We start from the raw sequence: 15,391 nt of genomic DNA, 5'->3' as shown, positions 1-15,391 counted from the left end.
TCCTTTCACACAGACATGATCAATTTTACCTCATCCTTTATTACATCCAATTAGCACCTTTTGTTGGTCTGGATTCCTCGCCCATTGTTTGCATTCTGAGACTTTCTGATATATCCTACTTCTGCCTGTTTTGATTTTTCCTTGAAGAAGGGTTCAGGGCCAAAACGTTGGCAATATATCTTTGTCTCCTATAGATGCTGAAAAGACCGGCTGAGTTCCTCCAGCATTTCAGTCTGTTTACTACAATCACAGTGTCTGTAGCCTATCGTGTTTCACTCTGTGAAAGGATTTGTCTAAGTGATTATATCCATTGGCTCAGAACGAAATAGCTGATAGTGTTAAAGTTTCATCCATGACCCTTTGATATGGAATGCTCAATCTGTTTTTCTCTACACAGATGGTACCTGACCTTAAGCATTTTCTGCTTTTTTCATATTCCTCGAATAAAGAATATTTTGCTTTTGTGTTGAATGATTGATGGTATGCAACAGAGAAATGAGAAGGACGTCTTTGTTCTTCATTGAAATGATTAGGACAAAGGGCTTTACAATTACCAGCCTATTGGCCTGAGCACACTAATAACGCTGCACAGATAGTCTTGCATTTTTGCAGTCTGTGAAAAACCTGATTTTTCTTTGTGATGGAGAATTCAGGTGGATCAGGTTGCTTGAAATCGCTCAGTCCAAAAATAGAGTTAAAAAAAAAAATAAGTTATCAATATCTGACATCAATCCTACTGAATATCAATGTGGCTGATGTTTAAAAAAAGAACAATCCAATCATACCTCAATTGTCTTTCTGCCTCTCATCTGCCCCTCTCTCAATTGTCAGGTTGGGTTAAATCAAGGCTCCCATTCACTTCCAATACTACAACTGTCAGTAATGTAGAAGGATGTCGATCTGTGCTCTGCATAAGAGCAACCCAGTTGCTGGCAGAAACATCAGCTCGTGAGGTGTATGTGTTTCTGTCTGTGCTCCCCATGAAGCGAATGGGAGAAATTCGGTCAGGAATGGACTCTGAGGGGACTTCCAAGGACACTCCGTCACTCTGAGGCAATTCGCTCTTGCTTCCCTTTCTCTGACTGTACAAGGCATCGGGCACTGCTCATGGTGAACCTTTGTCTGCCTTACGGCAGGCTAAAGGCGATTTTGTGCAATATTAGATTTCTGCTTTATTACATGACTGTAAATGGTATCTGATCTGATCTGATTTATAACAACAGGAGGAGAATTAGCCGGGCTCTGTTACAAATGTGCAACTCTCCTCCTTGTTTGTTCTGAACATATGATCCTTTACTAGCTAAAACCATACAAGGAAAACATATTTACCTGCCTCCTCCTTTGGTCAAATTTCAAAACTACCCAGTGATCTATTTCCTGGGCATCCTCAACACTTTAAAGCTATTTGGAAAATGAAGCCTTCATCCAACTTGCAAACTGTTTAGTTCACATTTAAAATCATCTATTTTTTGTTGTTGTTGTGTGTTTCTTGGAAAATCGATGGCCCAACTGTAGAAGTGGCAGAAAATAATAATTTCAGCAATCTGGCACTTTATTTTGAGGACTTAAAGAATTATTGGTAGATATGAAATGAATTCCAGCAGAAACTTAGGGCAGCCATGTTTAGTTATATGCGCACTGGCATCATGGTGGGTGTGGGGGGTGCAGACCGCACTGGGTGACACCAAAATGACTGTCTATAACATTTTTGTGCAGTGTTTTAGCAGAAATGTATTATTTTTTTAATTATAAAAATATCCCTGTAGTTAGTTATATCAATAAAAATAGATTTATCAATATACCTACTAGGCTAAAGCTCGATGTTAATTTACTTTTTGAACCTTCTAATGCTCTCGGGCCAGAGCTGTCATTATTACCCAATTACAATGATGTTTCGAATCACATGGTTTTATCTGCAAGTACGTCCTGTTGTTTTTATTGCTGCTGGTATTTTTAATAGTTGGTGCTTTTGTCAAATTTTCTGGCCTTTTCACTAAATTATTGTAGTAATTAGTATTGTGATCCTATACCAATAGCCTTTTTGTGAATGAAGTAATAATTAAAGGAGGTCCATGGTGGACACCATCAGTACCGCACTGGGTGACCCCCAACCCCAGTGACGCCACTCTGTATGTGTGCCTAACTGACAATGCAGTGTCAGCCATGGCTTAGTAAGATTGTGCATCTGTGACAAGGCTTTATCTGGATGGTTTTGAGTGATCCCTCAGTTTCCATGATTCCAAAGAGGATCTGCTTTCAGTTGGAATGCTACAGGCACTGCCCAGCTTATTGCCCCTTGCAGACCATTGAACTGCAGCACAGAAAGAGGTCCCTTTGGCCGTTTTAGTCTGTGCCTAAGTATCATTCTGTCATTCCATTGACCTTCACCCAGTCCATTTCCCTCCCATACATGTACCTGTTAATTTTTTTTAAATTAAATGTTAAAATTAAGCATATTCTGAACTTCAGAGGGTTACAGGCTAGGGGTTTAGTACTTTTTTAAGGAATATAAGGATTGGCACAACATCGAGGGCCGAAGGGTCTGTACTGTGCTGTAGCCTTCAGCTTGCAGCTCGCTCCACACTCCCTCTAATCTCTGTGGGAAAGAAAATATCTCTAATGTTCCCCTTAAACTTTTCCCCCTTCACCCTAAACCCATGTCCTCTGGTCCTAACCTCAGTGGAAAAAGCCTATTTGCATTTACTCTATTTCATAAGTTTTAAAAAATCGATAAAATCTCCCCTTATTCTTTATCGCTCCAGGAAATAAAGACCTAACTTGTTTAACCTTTTCTTGTAACTCAGTTCTTCAAGCCCTGTCAACATCCTCATTCAGTGGTTGTCAATCTTTTTCTTTCTACTCCTTGTAAGTAATCCCTATGCCATTGGTACTTAAGGGATTGCTTAAGGTGGTCTGTGGGTGGGGAGGGAAGGTTGAGAGCCACTGCTGTAGACCCAATTGTTACTGAAATATTTTGCTTGAGAAATATCGTCATTGGCCCATTTCCTTTGGAGTAATGAAACTGTGCACATAACGAGTCAATGAGGGATGATTAAAACAGTGGTTTTCAAATGTTTTCTTTCCACCCACATCCCAGCTTAAGGAATCCCTGACTAATCACAGAGTACCTATGGCACAGGGAATACTTAAAGTGGTATGTGACTGGAAAGAAAAAGGTTGAAAGCCACTGTCCTAGTTAATCTTCTTTGCACTCTTTCAATTTTATTAATATTTTTTCTGTTACTCTGAGACAATTTTTTGAATGAAGAAGTATTTCCTCATCTAAGTTCTACATATGGTTGTCCTCTTTATTGCAGACTGTGATCTTTGGTTTATGGATGCACACGACATCTATCAGCTTCGGGAATTGTTTGCATTTCAGAGAAATCATCTCTCATTCTTCTTAGTTCTCAGAAACATAGGCTTCCTCTGCTCAGTCTGTCTTAATTGGACATTGCCTTCAGTTGAAGAATCAGATTAATGTATATTTAAACCAAGATTTCCAATTACAAGTTGGATCTAAAATAAGTGCAAGGAGACAATTAAAGATTTGAACAGATGAATGAGGTGAAAAGGAAGTAACTTGGAAAACATTCAAAATGTCTGAAAAATGTCTACTGAGGGGTTATAACCTTGCTAGTCCTGCAAACAAGCATTGGTTTTAATATGGAAATTAAATGCTTTTCTGGCAACAGTCGAAACTTCAGTAAGTATATATCTAAAAGCAAATAATTTGCTTATCATGACTTTTAATCATTTTAGGGTCCGTGAATTCTCTCTGTGGCTTCCGATTGCTAAACCGACGGCAAAAGCGGATCATTGGTGGGAAAAACTCTTTGAGGTTGGTAACTATTATTGCATGGAGGAAATATCCCTAGGAAAGCTTTACATGGATAATTTTCCATAAATTAACGTTGCTAACTTAGATTGCCAAAACATATATGAAAATTAATGTTCTGTGGCTTCAATTAATGCAGTGACAAACCATATATGTTAAATATTTACAGTTCGTTGCAACTTTTGGAAGAATTCAAAGAGATACAAAGATGAGTTATTACGCTGGCTGGATTACTTTGATCTGAATTTGGAAGAGACTCAGTATGATGTTGAGTATTGAGCTGAACAGTTTTCAAATGCTTAATGAATGATCATTCGATCAGAAAAGCTATGTTATTGATGTGCAGCTTGAATAACATGTCCTGTTTATACTCTGGAGGTGCCTTTGATGTCAAATAGATTAAAAATATTTCATGTCAGGACCATAAATTAAGCCATTGTCATGAATTTTATTTTTAATCGTTCTCAGTTTTCTCTCAACATAAAACATAGTGTTGATGCCATATATCAGAGCAATCCCATCATTCTTATTTCCCTGTAATCCATTTTCTCTGTCTAACTAGCTCTTTCTCTCTCACACACACAAACACTCATGCCCACAAATACACACACAGATGTGCATACACACATAAACACACACACATACCCACATATACCCACACACACAAGCATACACACACCCACACACCCACAAACACACATGCACACATACTCACACATTCACAGATATACACATGGACACACATAAACTCACATACAAACACAAACATATACACACACACATATAAACATAAATACACACACACACACACACACACACACAAGTGCACACACACACACACACACACACACACACACACACACACACACACACACACACACACACACACACACACGCACGACTATAAACTCTGATCTCCATTAATGCAAGGGCCAATTTACAGAAGCCAATGGCTTTCATGGCTTAGAAGCACTTGGGGGAAGCCCACACCATCACCAGGAGAATATGACAACTTCACACAGTTTGCATCCTTGATCAGGACCAAAGCCAGATGGCTGGAGATGTGGCATCAGAACTAATTGTTAAAATGTGTTGCAGAATTCATTACAATAAGGTATTTTGGCAGTTTTCCACATTGCATTTAAGCATATTGCAAAATGCTCCTGCAGTGTAAATAGTTGGATGGTTGGATGGAAGGAAAATAATAAGCCAAGCAATATCTGTATTTGAATTCAGTTCTTCAATTTAGTAAAAAATATAACTATAACATGCATTTAACTCCAAGTGTAAGTTATCACTGCAGCAACAGCTGATAGCTCTTGACCCACCCGCAAAGGTAAGACTTTTCATTTGGTGTGGGTGATGTGCTGCCCTTTCTGTCCTATTTGCTGGGCTCCTGGCAATTAATGACATTTTAATGTTTGGCTTCCTGTCTTGCACAGGGGTGGATGGCCTTGGCAGGCTGCCATCCGACTGAGAGCACCCCATGGAGAAGGAAGACTGCTGTGTGGTGCAACTCTCATTGGCAGTTGTTGGGTCTTGACGGCAGCTCACTGCTTTAAAAGGTCAGTGTTCCAATAGAACTAATGTAATCAACATAATTAAAAGGCGATAATAATAATTCTTTCTGGAGGACTATTGTAGTCTAGTATAATTTGCTGCAATTGGCTTTGAATGGCTTGATGGAGATCACATTTCTGAGGGTAGTGGTAGCAAGAACTTGATTGCATTTTTGCCATGGATCTCAAAAGACTGGAAAAACTCTTCTTGGTGGTAGGAAAGCTTCTGAAAAAGTTTTGGCTACAACTTTTTGGGTTATCATGCAACAGGAGGCAGTCGAGAGGATAACAATATGTACACAGGCAGTGGACCATCACTGAGAGTGGATCGAGAACATTCTCTGTGGCTGAGATCTAATAGCACAGATCCCAGATAGGCTCCACTGAAGACGATGAGTGAACCTTGATGAGGTGAAAGGCTAAGGGTTCTGTGGAGAGTGACTTCTGATACCCTAAATAAAAACACAAAATGCTAGAGAAACTCAGCAGTTCAAACAGTGGCCTTTATGTAGCAAAGGTATAGATACATCACCGACGTTTCAGGCTTGAGCCCTTCATTAAGGTATAACATATAACATAACATAACATAACAATTACAGCACGGAAACAGGCATTTGGCCCTTCTAGTCCGCACCGAACCAAACACCCCTTTCTAGTCCCACCTCCCTGCACAATGCCCATAACCCTCCATCTTCTTCTCATCCATATACCTGTCCAACCTTTTCTTAAATAATACAATTGACTCCGCCGCCACTATTTCTCCCGGAAGCTCATTCCACACGGCTACCACTCTCTGAGTAAAGAAGTTCCCCCTCATGTTACCTCTAAACCTCTGCCCCTTAATTCTTAACTCATGTCCTCTTGTTTTAATCTTTCCTCCTCTTAACGGAAATAGTCTATCCACATCCACTCTGTCTATCCCTTTCATAATCTTAAATACTTCTATCAAATCCCCTCTCAACCTTCTACGCTCCAAAGAATAAAGACCTAATCTGTCCAATCTCTCCCTATACTCTAGATGCTTAAACCCAGGTAACATTCTGGTAAACCTTCTCTGCACTCTCTCCACTCTGTTTATATCCTTCCTATAATTAGGCGACCAGAACTGCACACAGAACTCCAAATTAGGCCGCACCAACATCTTATACAATCTCAACGTCACCTCCCAACTCCTATATTCCATGCAATGATTGATAAAGGCCAGCATACTAAAAGCCTTCTTCACCACCCTATTCACGTGAGTTTCTACCTTCAGGGAACGATGTACCGTTACTCCTAAATCTTTCTGCTCTTCTGTATTCCTCAATGCTCTCCCATTTACCACATATGTCCTATTCTGATTCTTCTTACCAAAATGAAGCACCTCACACTTATCAGCATTAAATTCCATCTGCCATTTTTCAACCCACTTTTCTAAGCAGCCCAAATCCCTCTGCAATCCTTGAAAACCTTCTTCATTATCCACTATTCCACCTATCTTAGTATCGTCTGCATATTTACTAATCCAATTCACCACCCCATCATCTAGATCATTAATGTATATAACGAACAACAATGGGCCCAATACAGATCCTTGAGGCACATCACTGGTCACCGGCCTCCAACCTGACAGACAATTATCCACTACCACTCTCTGGCCTCTCCCTTTCAGCCAATGTTCAATCCATTTGACTATCTTAAAATTTATACCTAAAGACTGCACCTTCCTAACTAACCTTCCATGTGGTACCTTATCGAAGGCCTTACTGAAGTCCATATAGACAACATCCACTGCGCTACCCTCATCCACATTCCTAGTCACCTCTTCAAAAAATTCAATCAGATTGGTCAAACATGACCTTCCTCCCACAAATCCATGTTGAGTGCTCCTGATCAGACCCTGTCTATCCAGATGTTTATAAGTACTATCTCTATGAGAGAATGCTGGCAGACGTCCAAACAAAAAGTGGGGGGGGGGGGGTGGCAAAGACAGGACATGATAGGTGGGGAGAGGAGGGAGGGGACTGCAGCAATGAGGGGGAGGAGGGTTGTCTGGGTGGGTAAGGGGAAAAGACGGGAAAGGGGGAGAGGAAAGAAAAGGCGAGCAAGCTTAGCAGAAAGCCCAGATGGAAAATAAGGTGTTGTTCCTCCAGTCTGTGGGTGGTCAGGGTAGGATGGTACACAAGACCATGGTCAGGCATGTGAGCTTGGGAGTGTGACTCGGAATTGAAATGGTTGGCTACAGGGATGTCGCTGTTGTTGTGGACAGAGACTAGGTGCTGAGTGTAGCGATCTCCCAATCTTTGAATTGTTTCTCTGATGTAAAGAAGGCCACAATGGGAGCTTTCCAAAGTACCACTCCCACAGTCAGGAGGAGGTGTCCTGCCTGTTGTCAGCACTGTTGGGTCATCCTACCACATCAATGATGCACTTGGAGTCACCGGCCAGAAGGACCAGCCTGGATGTTGCCAGCAATGGTTGGAGTTGCTGAAAGATGGCCATGAGGTGGGGAGGATTGGGGGGGGGGGGAGTGGAATATTCACCCTGCCATTAACGTCTGTGTTTTCAGCTCTGCCACTGACCACAAACTCAGTCATGACCAACAATCTGCCATTTGTCCAACTCTATGCTTTCTATAGGTGGGAGACTCACACTTGCATCTCACTAATTACATGCACTATACAGCTACAGCAGAAAGAGACCCCCCCTCCCCACCCCCACACACACACACACACACACACACACACACACACACACACACACACACACACACACACACACACACACACACACACACACAAGATACTCACAAGCTCACCCTGATTTGCAATAGAAAGGCTGGTAGCAGCAGCTCATTGATGGGGAAAGTGTGGCTCCATCACCTACCTTCAATTGGAAAGACTGCGCAGGCCATCGTAGTAAGGGTGTAGAGCTCGTCGAAAGAACCAAAGACTTGTTGATCCAAACCATGACTTTTATTAGCAAAAGACAGGAGCTCTTCACAGGTGGCCGACCAGTCCGGAATGATCCGACCTGGCCAGGGACACAACCCTTTAAGGCCCAGACAGTAGGCGTGGCTAAGCTCTCAGCCAATCGCTGTAAGCACAGTCTAGATACTGTAACTATATACACTATATACATTGGTGATAGATCTGTACTGTCACAAAGGGTCATGACTGAGTTTGTGGTCAGTGGCAGAGCTGAAACCACAGACGAAAATGGCAGGGTGACTATTCCACTTACCCCCACCTCATGGCCATTTTTCAGCAGCTTCCACCATTGCTGGCAATGTCCAGTCTGGTCCTTCTGGCCGGTGACTTCAAGTGCATCATTGAGGAGGCTGGACGACCTAACAGACAGGTCAGCTCCTCCTGACTCCTGATGGAGACGGTAAAGGGGTGGGGGGGGGGAAATGTTGAATGACGGTCCTTTTGGTGACCTCTCTCAGCCTCACCTTCACTTGCATTTGCTGGTCCAGATTCCAAACGTGCCTTTGACATCCATGCAGGTCTCTGTGCACTCGACATAATGGCCCAGGAAGGTGAGCATATCCCCGACCGGCACATGTGGTTTGATCGGATGGCTCAACCTAGTCCCGGATAGATGTTGTCTTCGTGTTGAAGAATGACACAGTCAGAACCACTGATGTTCTGCCGGTGTGCTTCACTGACCACTGCCGCCTTTGCACCTCTATCACCTACAGGAGGATGAAAGAGCGGGCAGGGGAACATGGAAGCTGATCATGAAGTTGCTGACCCAGAGAACATGGAGGAATTAAATGAGCACGCAGGATGGAGAACTGTGAAACCCTTCTTTGATTCCCCTCTGACCTGATGGGAAGTGACGAAGGAGACCTTTAAGAAGTTCTTTATCCTCAAAGGTGTTCAGAGAGCAAGACAGATACAGAGTCAATTCCAGACTGACCTGCAGAAACTTCTCCTTCTACAGTCAAGAGGGGTGGATGAGAGGGAGGAACTCCGAGAGATGAAGAGCCAGAAAGCCTTGCTATTCACCTCCGAGTCCTCCAAGATCATCTTCTAATCCAGAGTCCGCACAGTGGAGCAGGATGTGACGTGCTCATGTTTCTTCTTCCAAAAGGTTCATACAGGAAGATTTGTGATCCACAGCCTTAAGGAAGAGGATGGCTCATCACATCCTCACATTCAGGCATACAGAGGATCAGCAGATCCTTTTAGGTCAGTCTGTATGACACTAAAGCTACAGATAGAAAGGCCTCCCAGAACTTCCTATCCCCTATTACAGAGGTTTTAGACAACAGCAAGCAGGAGAGTCTGGACCGGCCAATTACCCTGGGCAACCTGATAGACTCTGTACTTTCCTTTGGATCAAGTAAAACTCACAGAAGCGATGGCCTCCCAACTCTGTGGGAGTGGGTGAGCTCAGACCTGCAGGAAGTATACAATGGCACGTAGTATGTTAGATTCCACAATGAAGTGCATTATCACCCTCACCTTTATACAGAAGGGGTTGATGGAAGATAACAGGAATCGGAGACCCAGATTATTTTAAAAAGTTGAATACATGATACTGTCCAAAGCTATCAGCAAATTGAATCAAGTCTGCTCTGAGTCAGGTGATCCACCCAACCAAACCTGTATGGTTCTGGCCAGGAAAATCTCTGACAGCCTCACACTACTCAGGGATACTACCCACTACATGCAGGACAGGGGTGGACACCTGCCTAGTCAGCTAAGACCAGGAGAAGGCTTTCAACTGGATATTACAAACATACATGATGGACGTGCTCTCCAAAATGGGCTTTTGGAAGGGAAAGACAAATTGAATGAAACTGCTCTACATGGACATCTGTAATTCAGTCCAATTCAATCTGTAGGAAACAGATAGCTTCCCCATCAAGACTGGAGTTACGCAGCGTTGCCTGCTCTCTCCACTATTACAGTGCCCTACATAATGTTTTGGAAAAAAGACACTTCTTTCCTTTATTTGCCACTATGCTCCACAGTTTTAAATTTGTAATCAAACATGAAAGATCGTACTGGTGAACTCAGTAATCGCAAAGGGACAAGTAGGCCAAGGAAGACCTCCAGTGCTGATGACAGACAAATTCTCATCCTAATGAAGAAAAATTCCCAAACGCCTGTCTGATAGATCAGAAACACTCTTCAGGGGGCAGGTGACTATGACTACTGACTGTAGAAGACTTCATGAACAGAAATACAGAGGCTACAATGCAAGATGCAAACCACTAGTTAAGCCACAGACACAGGATAGCCAGATTACAGTTTGCCAAGAAGTATTTAAAAGAGTCTGTAGAATTCTGGAAAAAGATCTTGTGGACAGATTAACCTATATCAAAGTGATGGCAAGAGCAAAATGTGGAGACGCAAAGGAACTGGCCAAAATCCAGAGCATACTCAGCTCATCTGTGAAACATGGGGTTATGGCCTGGCCATATATGGCTGCCACAGGTACTGGCACACATGTCTTTATTGATGATGCAACTGCTGTTGACAATAGCAAAATGAATTCTGAGGTGCATGGAAACATCTTACCTGCTCAAATTCGAGCAAGTGCCTTCAAACTCATTGGAAGACGCTTGATGTCAATCACCTCAAACATACTAAGAAAGAAACTAGAGAGCTTTCCAAAGCTAAAAACCGAATAATTCTTGCATGGCCAAGACAGTCACCTGATCTAAATCCAATTGAGCATGCCTTGCATATGCTGAAAAGAAAATCTCAGGGGACAAGTCCCCAAAACAAGCAGGAGCTGAAGATGGCTGCAGTCAGTAGAGTCCTAGCAGAGCATCACAAGAGAAGATAGTCAGCACCTTGTGATGTCTATGAATCACAGACTTTAAACAGTCATTGAATGCAAGGGATATGCAACAAAGTACTAAACATGACTACTTTAATATACATACTATTGCAATGTCCCAAATATTATGGTGTCCTGAAATGAGGGGACTATGTATAAAAAGTGCTGTAATTTCTACATAGTCAAACCAAAATGTACACAAGTAACCTTTAATAGAATATGGAATGTGCACTTTAAAAACGTGAATTGTTTGATTACAAATTGAAAACTGTGGAGCACAGGGGCAAATAAAGGAAAAAGTGTGTTTGTGTGCTAAATAATGGTCTTTACTGACCCCATCAGGAAGGACGAGGGCATAAAATGAATGACGTTGCCAGGCATTGGAGCCACTCAGGTCACAGCATCTTCTGTACATGAACAACATCGCTGTCTTCTGTTCAGGTACATGGTTGGTCTGCAGACTGATCAGCATCTGCACCCATTTTGAGTCTGCATCGTGCACCAGGGTAAACCAGAAGAAGACTGAGGCAATGAACTTCGGTAACTGGCCTGACCAGTCCACCATCCCAGCCTGGCATTTTGATGGCAGGATGAGGGAAATGGAGGGCAGTGAATATGTAATTCTACATAGACATAAGGCCATATCTATCCATGCCCTCATGCACTGCTAAAATGAGGCTACCCACAAATTGAAAGAACATCTTATAACTTCTGGAATTTCTGGCACTTACTATAGGATCCGTCAAAATTTCTAGCACTTACTGCAGGATCCCACCTCTGGACACATTTTTCATTCTCCTTCCCTCTAGGCCTTCTGTTGGCACCACTCCCTTTGTGATTCCCTCATGCACTTACCCTTCCCACCCATCGCACCCACAGCATCTTCCCCTGTGTCTGCAGAAGGTGCAACACTTGTGCCAACACTTCCTCCCTCACCATGGTCCGGGGCCCCAAACAGGCCTTTCAGGTGAAGTAACACTTCACTTGTGCATCCGCAGGACTGATTTACTGCATCTGGTGCTCCCTTTGTGGCCTTCTGAACATTTTAGAGACCGGTCACAGATTGGGAGATCACTTCACTCAGCACCTCTACTTCATCTGCAACCACAGTCACCTCCCAGTAGCCAACCATTTCAATTCTGAGTCACACATCCAGACTCACATGTCTGTCCATAGCCTTATGTACTATCCCACCCAGACCACCCGCAGATTGGAAGAACAACACTTTATTTTCCTTCTGGGCACTCTCCAGCCAGATGGCATTAACATTGACTTCTCGGCTTTCTGCTAAGCTTACTCACCTTTCCTTTCCCTTCCCCCTTTCCAGTTCTCCCTCCCTTCCCCCTCACCCACCCAGCCATCCCTCCTCCCCCTCATCGCTGTTGTCCCCCCCCTCCTTTCTCCACCTATCATCTCCCTCCTTTGCCACCCTCTCCCCCCAACTCTTTTGTTCAGATGCCTTCCAGCATTTTCTCAGATCTTGATGAAGGCCTCAAGCCCAAAACATTGATTACTGTTTGACCTGCTGAGCTTCTCCAGCATTTTGTGTTTTTATAACATCTTATATGCCGTCTGGGCACTCTACAGCCAGAATGCCTTAACATTGACCTCCAATTTCCATTGAACACCTCCAATGTGTTTCTCTCTTTCCTTATCCCTCTGTTTCCTTTCCTCCAGATCTCTACCCCCTCCCATTCCCTCTCCTATCATAGAGCTACTAACTCCCCCTCAGCTTTTCTCTCTTCTACCCTCTCACCTGTACCCACCTATGACCTGTCATACTTCCCCTGCTTGTTCCTTGACGAAGAGCTCTGCCTCTACTTCCTATGGACTCTGCATGGCCTGCCGAGTTTCTTCAGCACTTTTGAGTATTGCCTCCAACATCTGCTGACTTTTCATTCGTAGGCTGAAGGGTCTATAGAGAGCTGTAATGTTCTCGGTTCCATTTCGAATGTGTGTTTTAGATAAAGGATCAGCAGTTGGAGGGTCACCAAGCACGGGCAGCCAACAGAGCCAGGGGAATGCTGGTGTAAATGCCAGATCATGTCAGACATGGGTTCAGGCTCAGATGAACACTTTGCTGAAGCAGCCAACGGATTATCTACCTTGAACGTCGGTGATGTCTCTTTACCTCAGGTAAATGTTGCGAGACCTGCTGAGTTCCTCCAACACTTTGCTGTTTTGCTACAACCATAGTGTCTGCTGACTCCCGTATTTTACTCCCTTCTGTTGCTGTGACTTCTGGCATGCAAACTCACACATCTGTCATCGTGGGTGTGGGCACCTGTGTATAAGGGACCTTCTCAGTGGTCACAGCAGTGGAGAAGCTTCTCCTTCAACAAAGGAGGGCTAAAGAATGATGGGAGATGGCTTCGGCAGACAATGTATGGGAGAATCTAAAAGGATTTTATGTATAAAGTAAAACCCCTGGTATCTGCCCCTATGGGGATTGGTAGACGCCAGATTAACTGAATTTGCCAGTTGCTTGAGCTTGAGTGTTGTGTGGGGTTGCCAGAAGATGTCAATTTAAAATTTTCATATTTTTTTACCTATTGATTTTCTGCAATTTTCTTTGTTGCCGGTTGCTTGAGGATTCCGGATAATGGGAATTTTACTGTATTGGAATTAAAGAGGTCATAAGGAAAAGACCAAGTCCTCTTAAGGATCAGAAGGGGCATCTATGTGTGGATCCAGCAGGGAAGGGTGGCACGGTTAGCATAGTGCTAACCACTCGGGTTTTTATCCAGCGCTGTCTATATAGAGTTTGTACATTCTCCCCGTGTCTGCGTGGGCTTTCTCCAGGTGCTCCGGTTTCCTCCCCACCCTTCAAAACGTATGGAGTTGTAGGTAAATTAGGTGTAATTGGGTGGCACAGGCTAGTGGGTTGGAAGGGCCTGTTACTGTGCTGTATGTCTAAATGTATTAAATTTATTAAATTATCTCAGTTGATTATTTTGTGGAGTAGAATAAGCAGGAGTGGCAGCTGAGGGGGATAACTAATGATACCCCAGGATATGGCTGCATCAGTAGTGAAGAGGTGTGAGCAGTCTTACACTATATCAGGGGGAATAAATCTCTGGGCCCAGACCAGGTGCAAGCCAGAATATTGTGGAGAGACAGATAGGAAATTGTTGGAGCCTTGATAGACAATTATAACTCATTGCTGAGGACATAAAGGTGGCAAATGTGGTGCCATTATTTAAAAACAACTGTGAGGATTAGCCAGGTAACTACATGATTCTGAGAGCCAGAATCCATCATCCTTCAGATGGCCAAGTGAAAATGAAGGAGAGCCAGCATGGATTTCTGCATGTATTATGAACTTGATACAACTTTTTGAGGAGGTGACAAAGAACGTAGATGAACTAAGGCAAAGCAGTTCACAATATTTATTTCCATTTTAGTCAAGGTCCCATGTGGTAGAGTGGTAAGGTTATGGCACATGGGATAAGAGGCCAGTAAGCCAAATGGATAAAATAAATCGACAGTCACAGGAGCTAGTGAGTAAAACACAAAAGCAAAACAAAAAAATGTGGTTGAAGTCAAGACACAACACTGGAGAAACTCAGCGGGTCGCAACAGTATACTTTATATAGCAAAGATAAAGATACATACCCAACGTTTGGGGCTTGAGCCCTTCATCAAGGTATGGAAAATGTTGGCAAGCTCCAAACAAAATGGAGGGGTGGGGGGGGGGAGGAGCACAGTCCTAAAAGCAGGAAGTAATAGATGGGGAAGGGAAGGAGGGGACAGCAGTAAGCGGTGAGGAGGGGGGCGTAGGGATGGCTTGGTGAATGGAGAGGGAAGAGGATGGGGAGCTGACAGGGAGAAGGGAAGGGAGGGAGAATGGAGAGTAGGTTAGCAGAAACTCGAAAAGTCAATGTTAACGCCATTCAGCTGGAGAGTGCCATGAAAGAAAATCAGGTGTTGTTCTTCCAATTTACGGGTGGTCTTCGTGGGATAGTACATGAGACCATGGACAGACATGAGAGTATGAAGTGAGGCACAGAACTGAAATGGTTGGCCACTAGGAGGTCACTGTCACCAATGCGGACAGATCGAAGGTGCTCAGCGAAGTGATCTCCCAGTCTGTGCCCAGTCTCCCCAATGTAGAGAAGGCCAGAAAGGGAGCACCGGATGCAGTAAATCACTTCCGCAGATAAACAAGTGAAGTGTTGCTTCACTTTAAAGGCCTGTTTTGGGCCTCGAACTGTGG

At 43.5% G+C, this 15,391-nt stretch overlaps 1 protein-coding gene across 1 annotated transcript in view; it reads left to right on the top strand.

The window, feature by feature from the left end:
* prss12 (serine protease 12) overlaps positions 1-15,391 on the top strand; it is a 180,395-nt gene that overhangs the window by 140,890 nt on the left and 24,114 nt on the right. The window contains exons 10-11 of the mRNA XM_069923133.1: positions 3,763-3,841; positions 5,281-5,403. Coding sequence (XP_069779234.1) covers positions 3,763-3,841; positions 5,281-5,403 — 202 coding nt within the window. The remainder of the gene's footprint in view (positions 1-3,762; positions 3,842-5,280; positions 5,404-15,391) is intronic.

The sequence above is a fragment of the Narcine bancroftii genome, chromosome 3 (assembly GCF_036971445.1).
Source record: "Narcine bancroftii isolate sNarBan1 chromosome 3, sNarBan1.hap1, whole genome shotgun sequence".
Lineage (NCBI taxonomy): Eukaryota > Metazoa > Chordata > Chondrichthyes > Torpediniformes > Narcinidae > Narcine > Narcine bancroftii.
The sequence above is the reverse complement of the archived record's forward strand: the minus strand, read 5'-3'. Positions and strand labels throughout refer to the sequence as shown.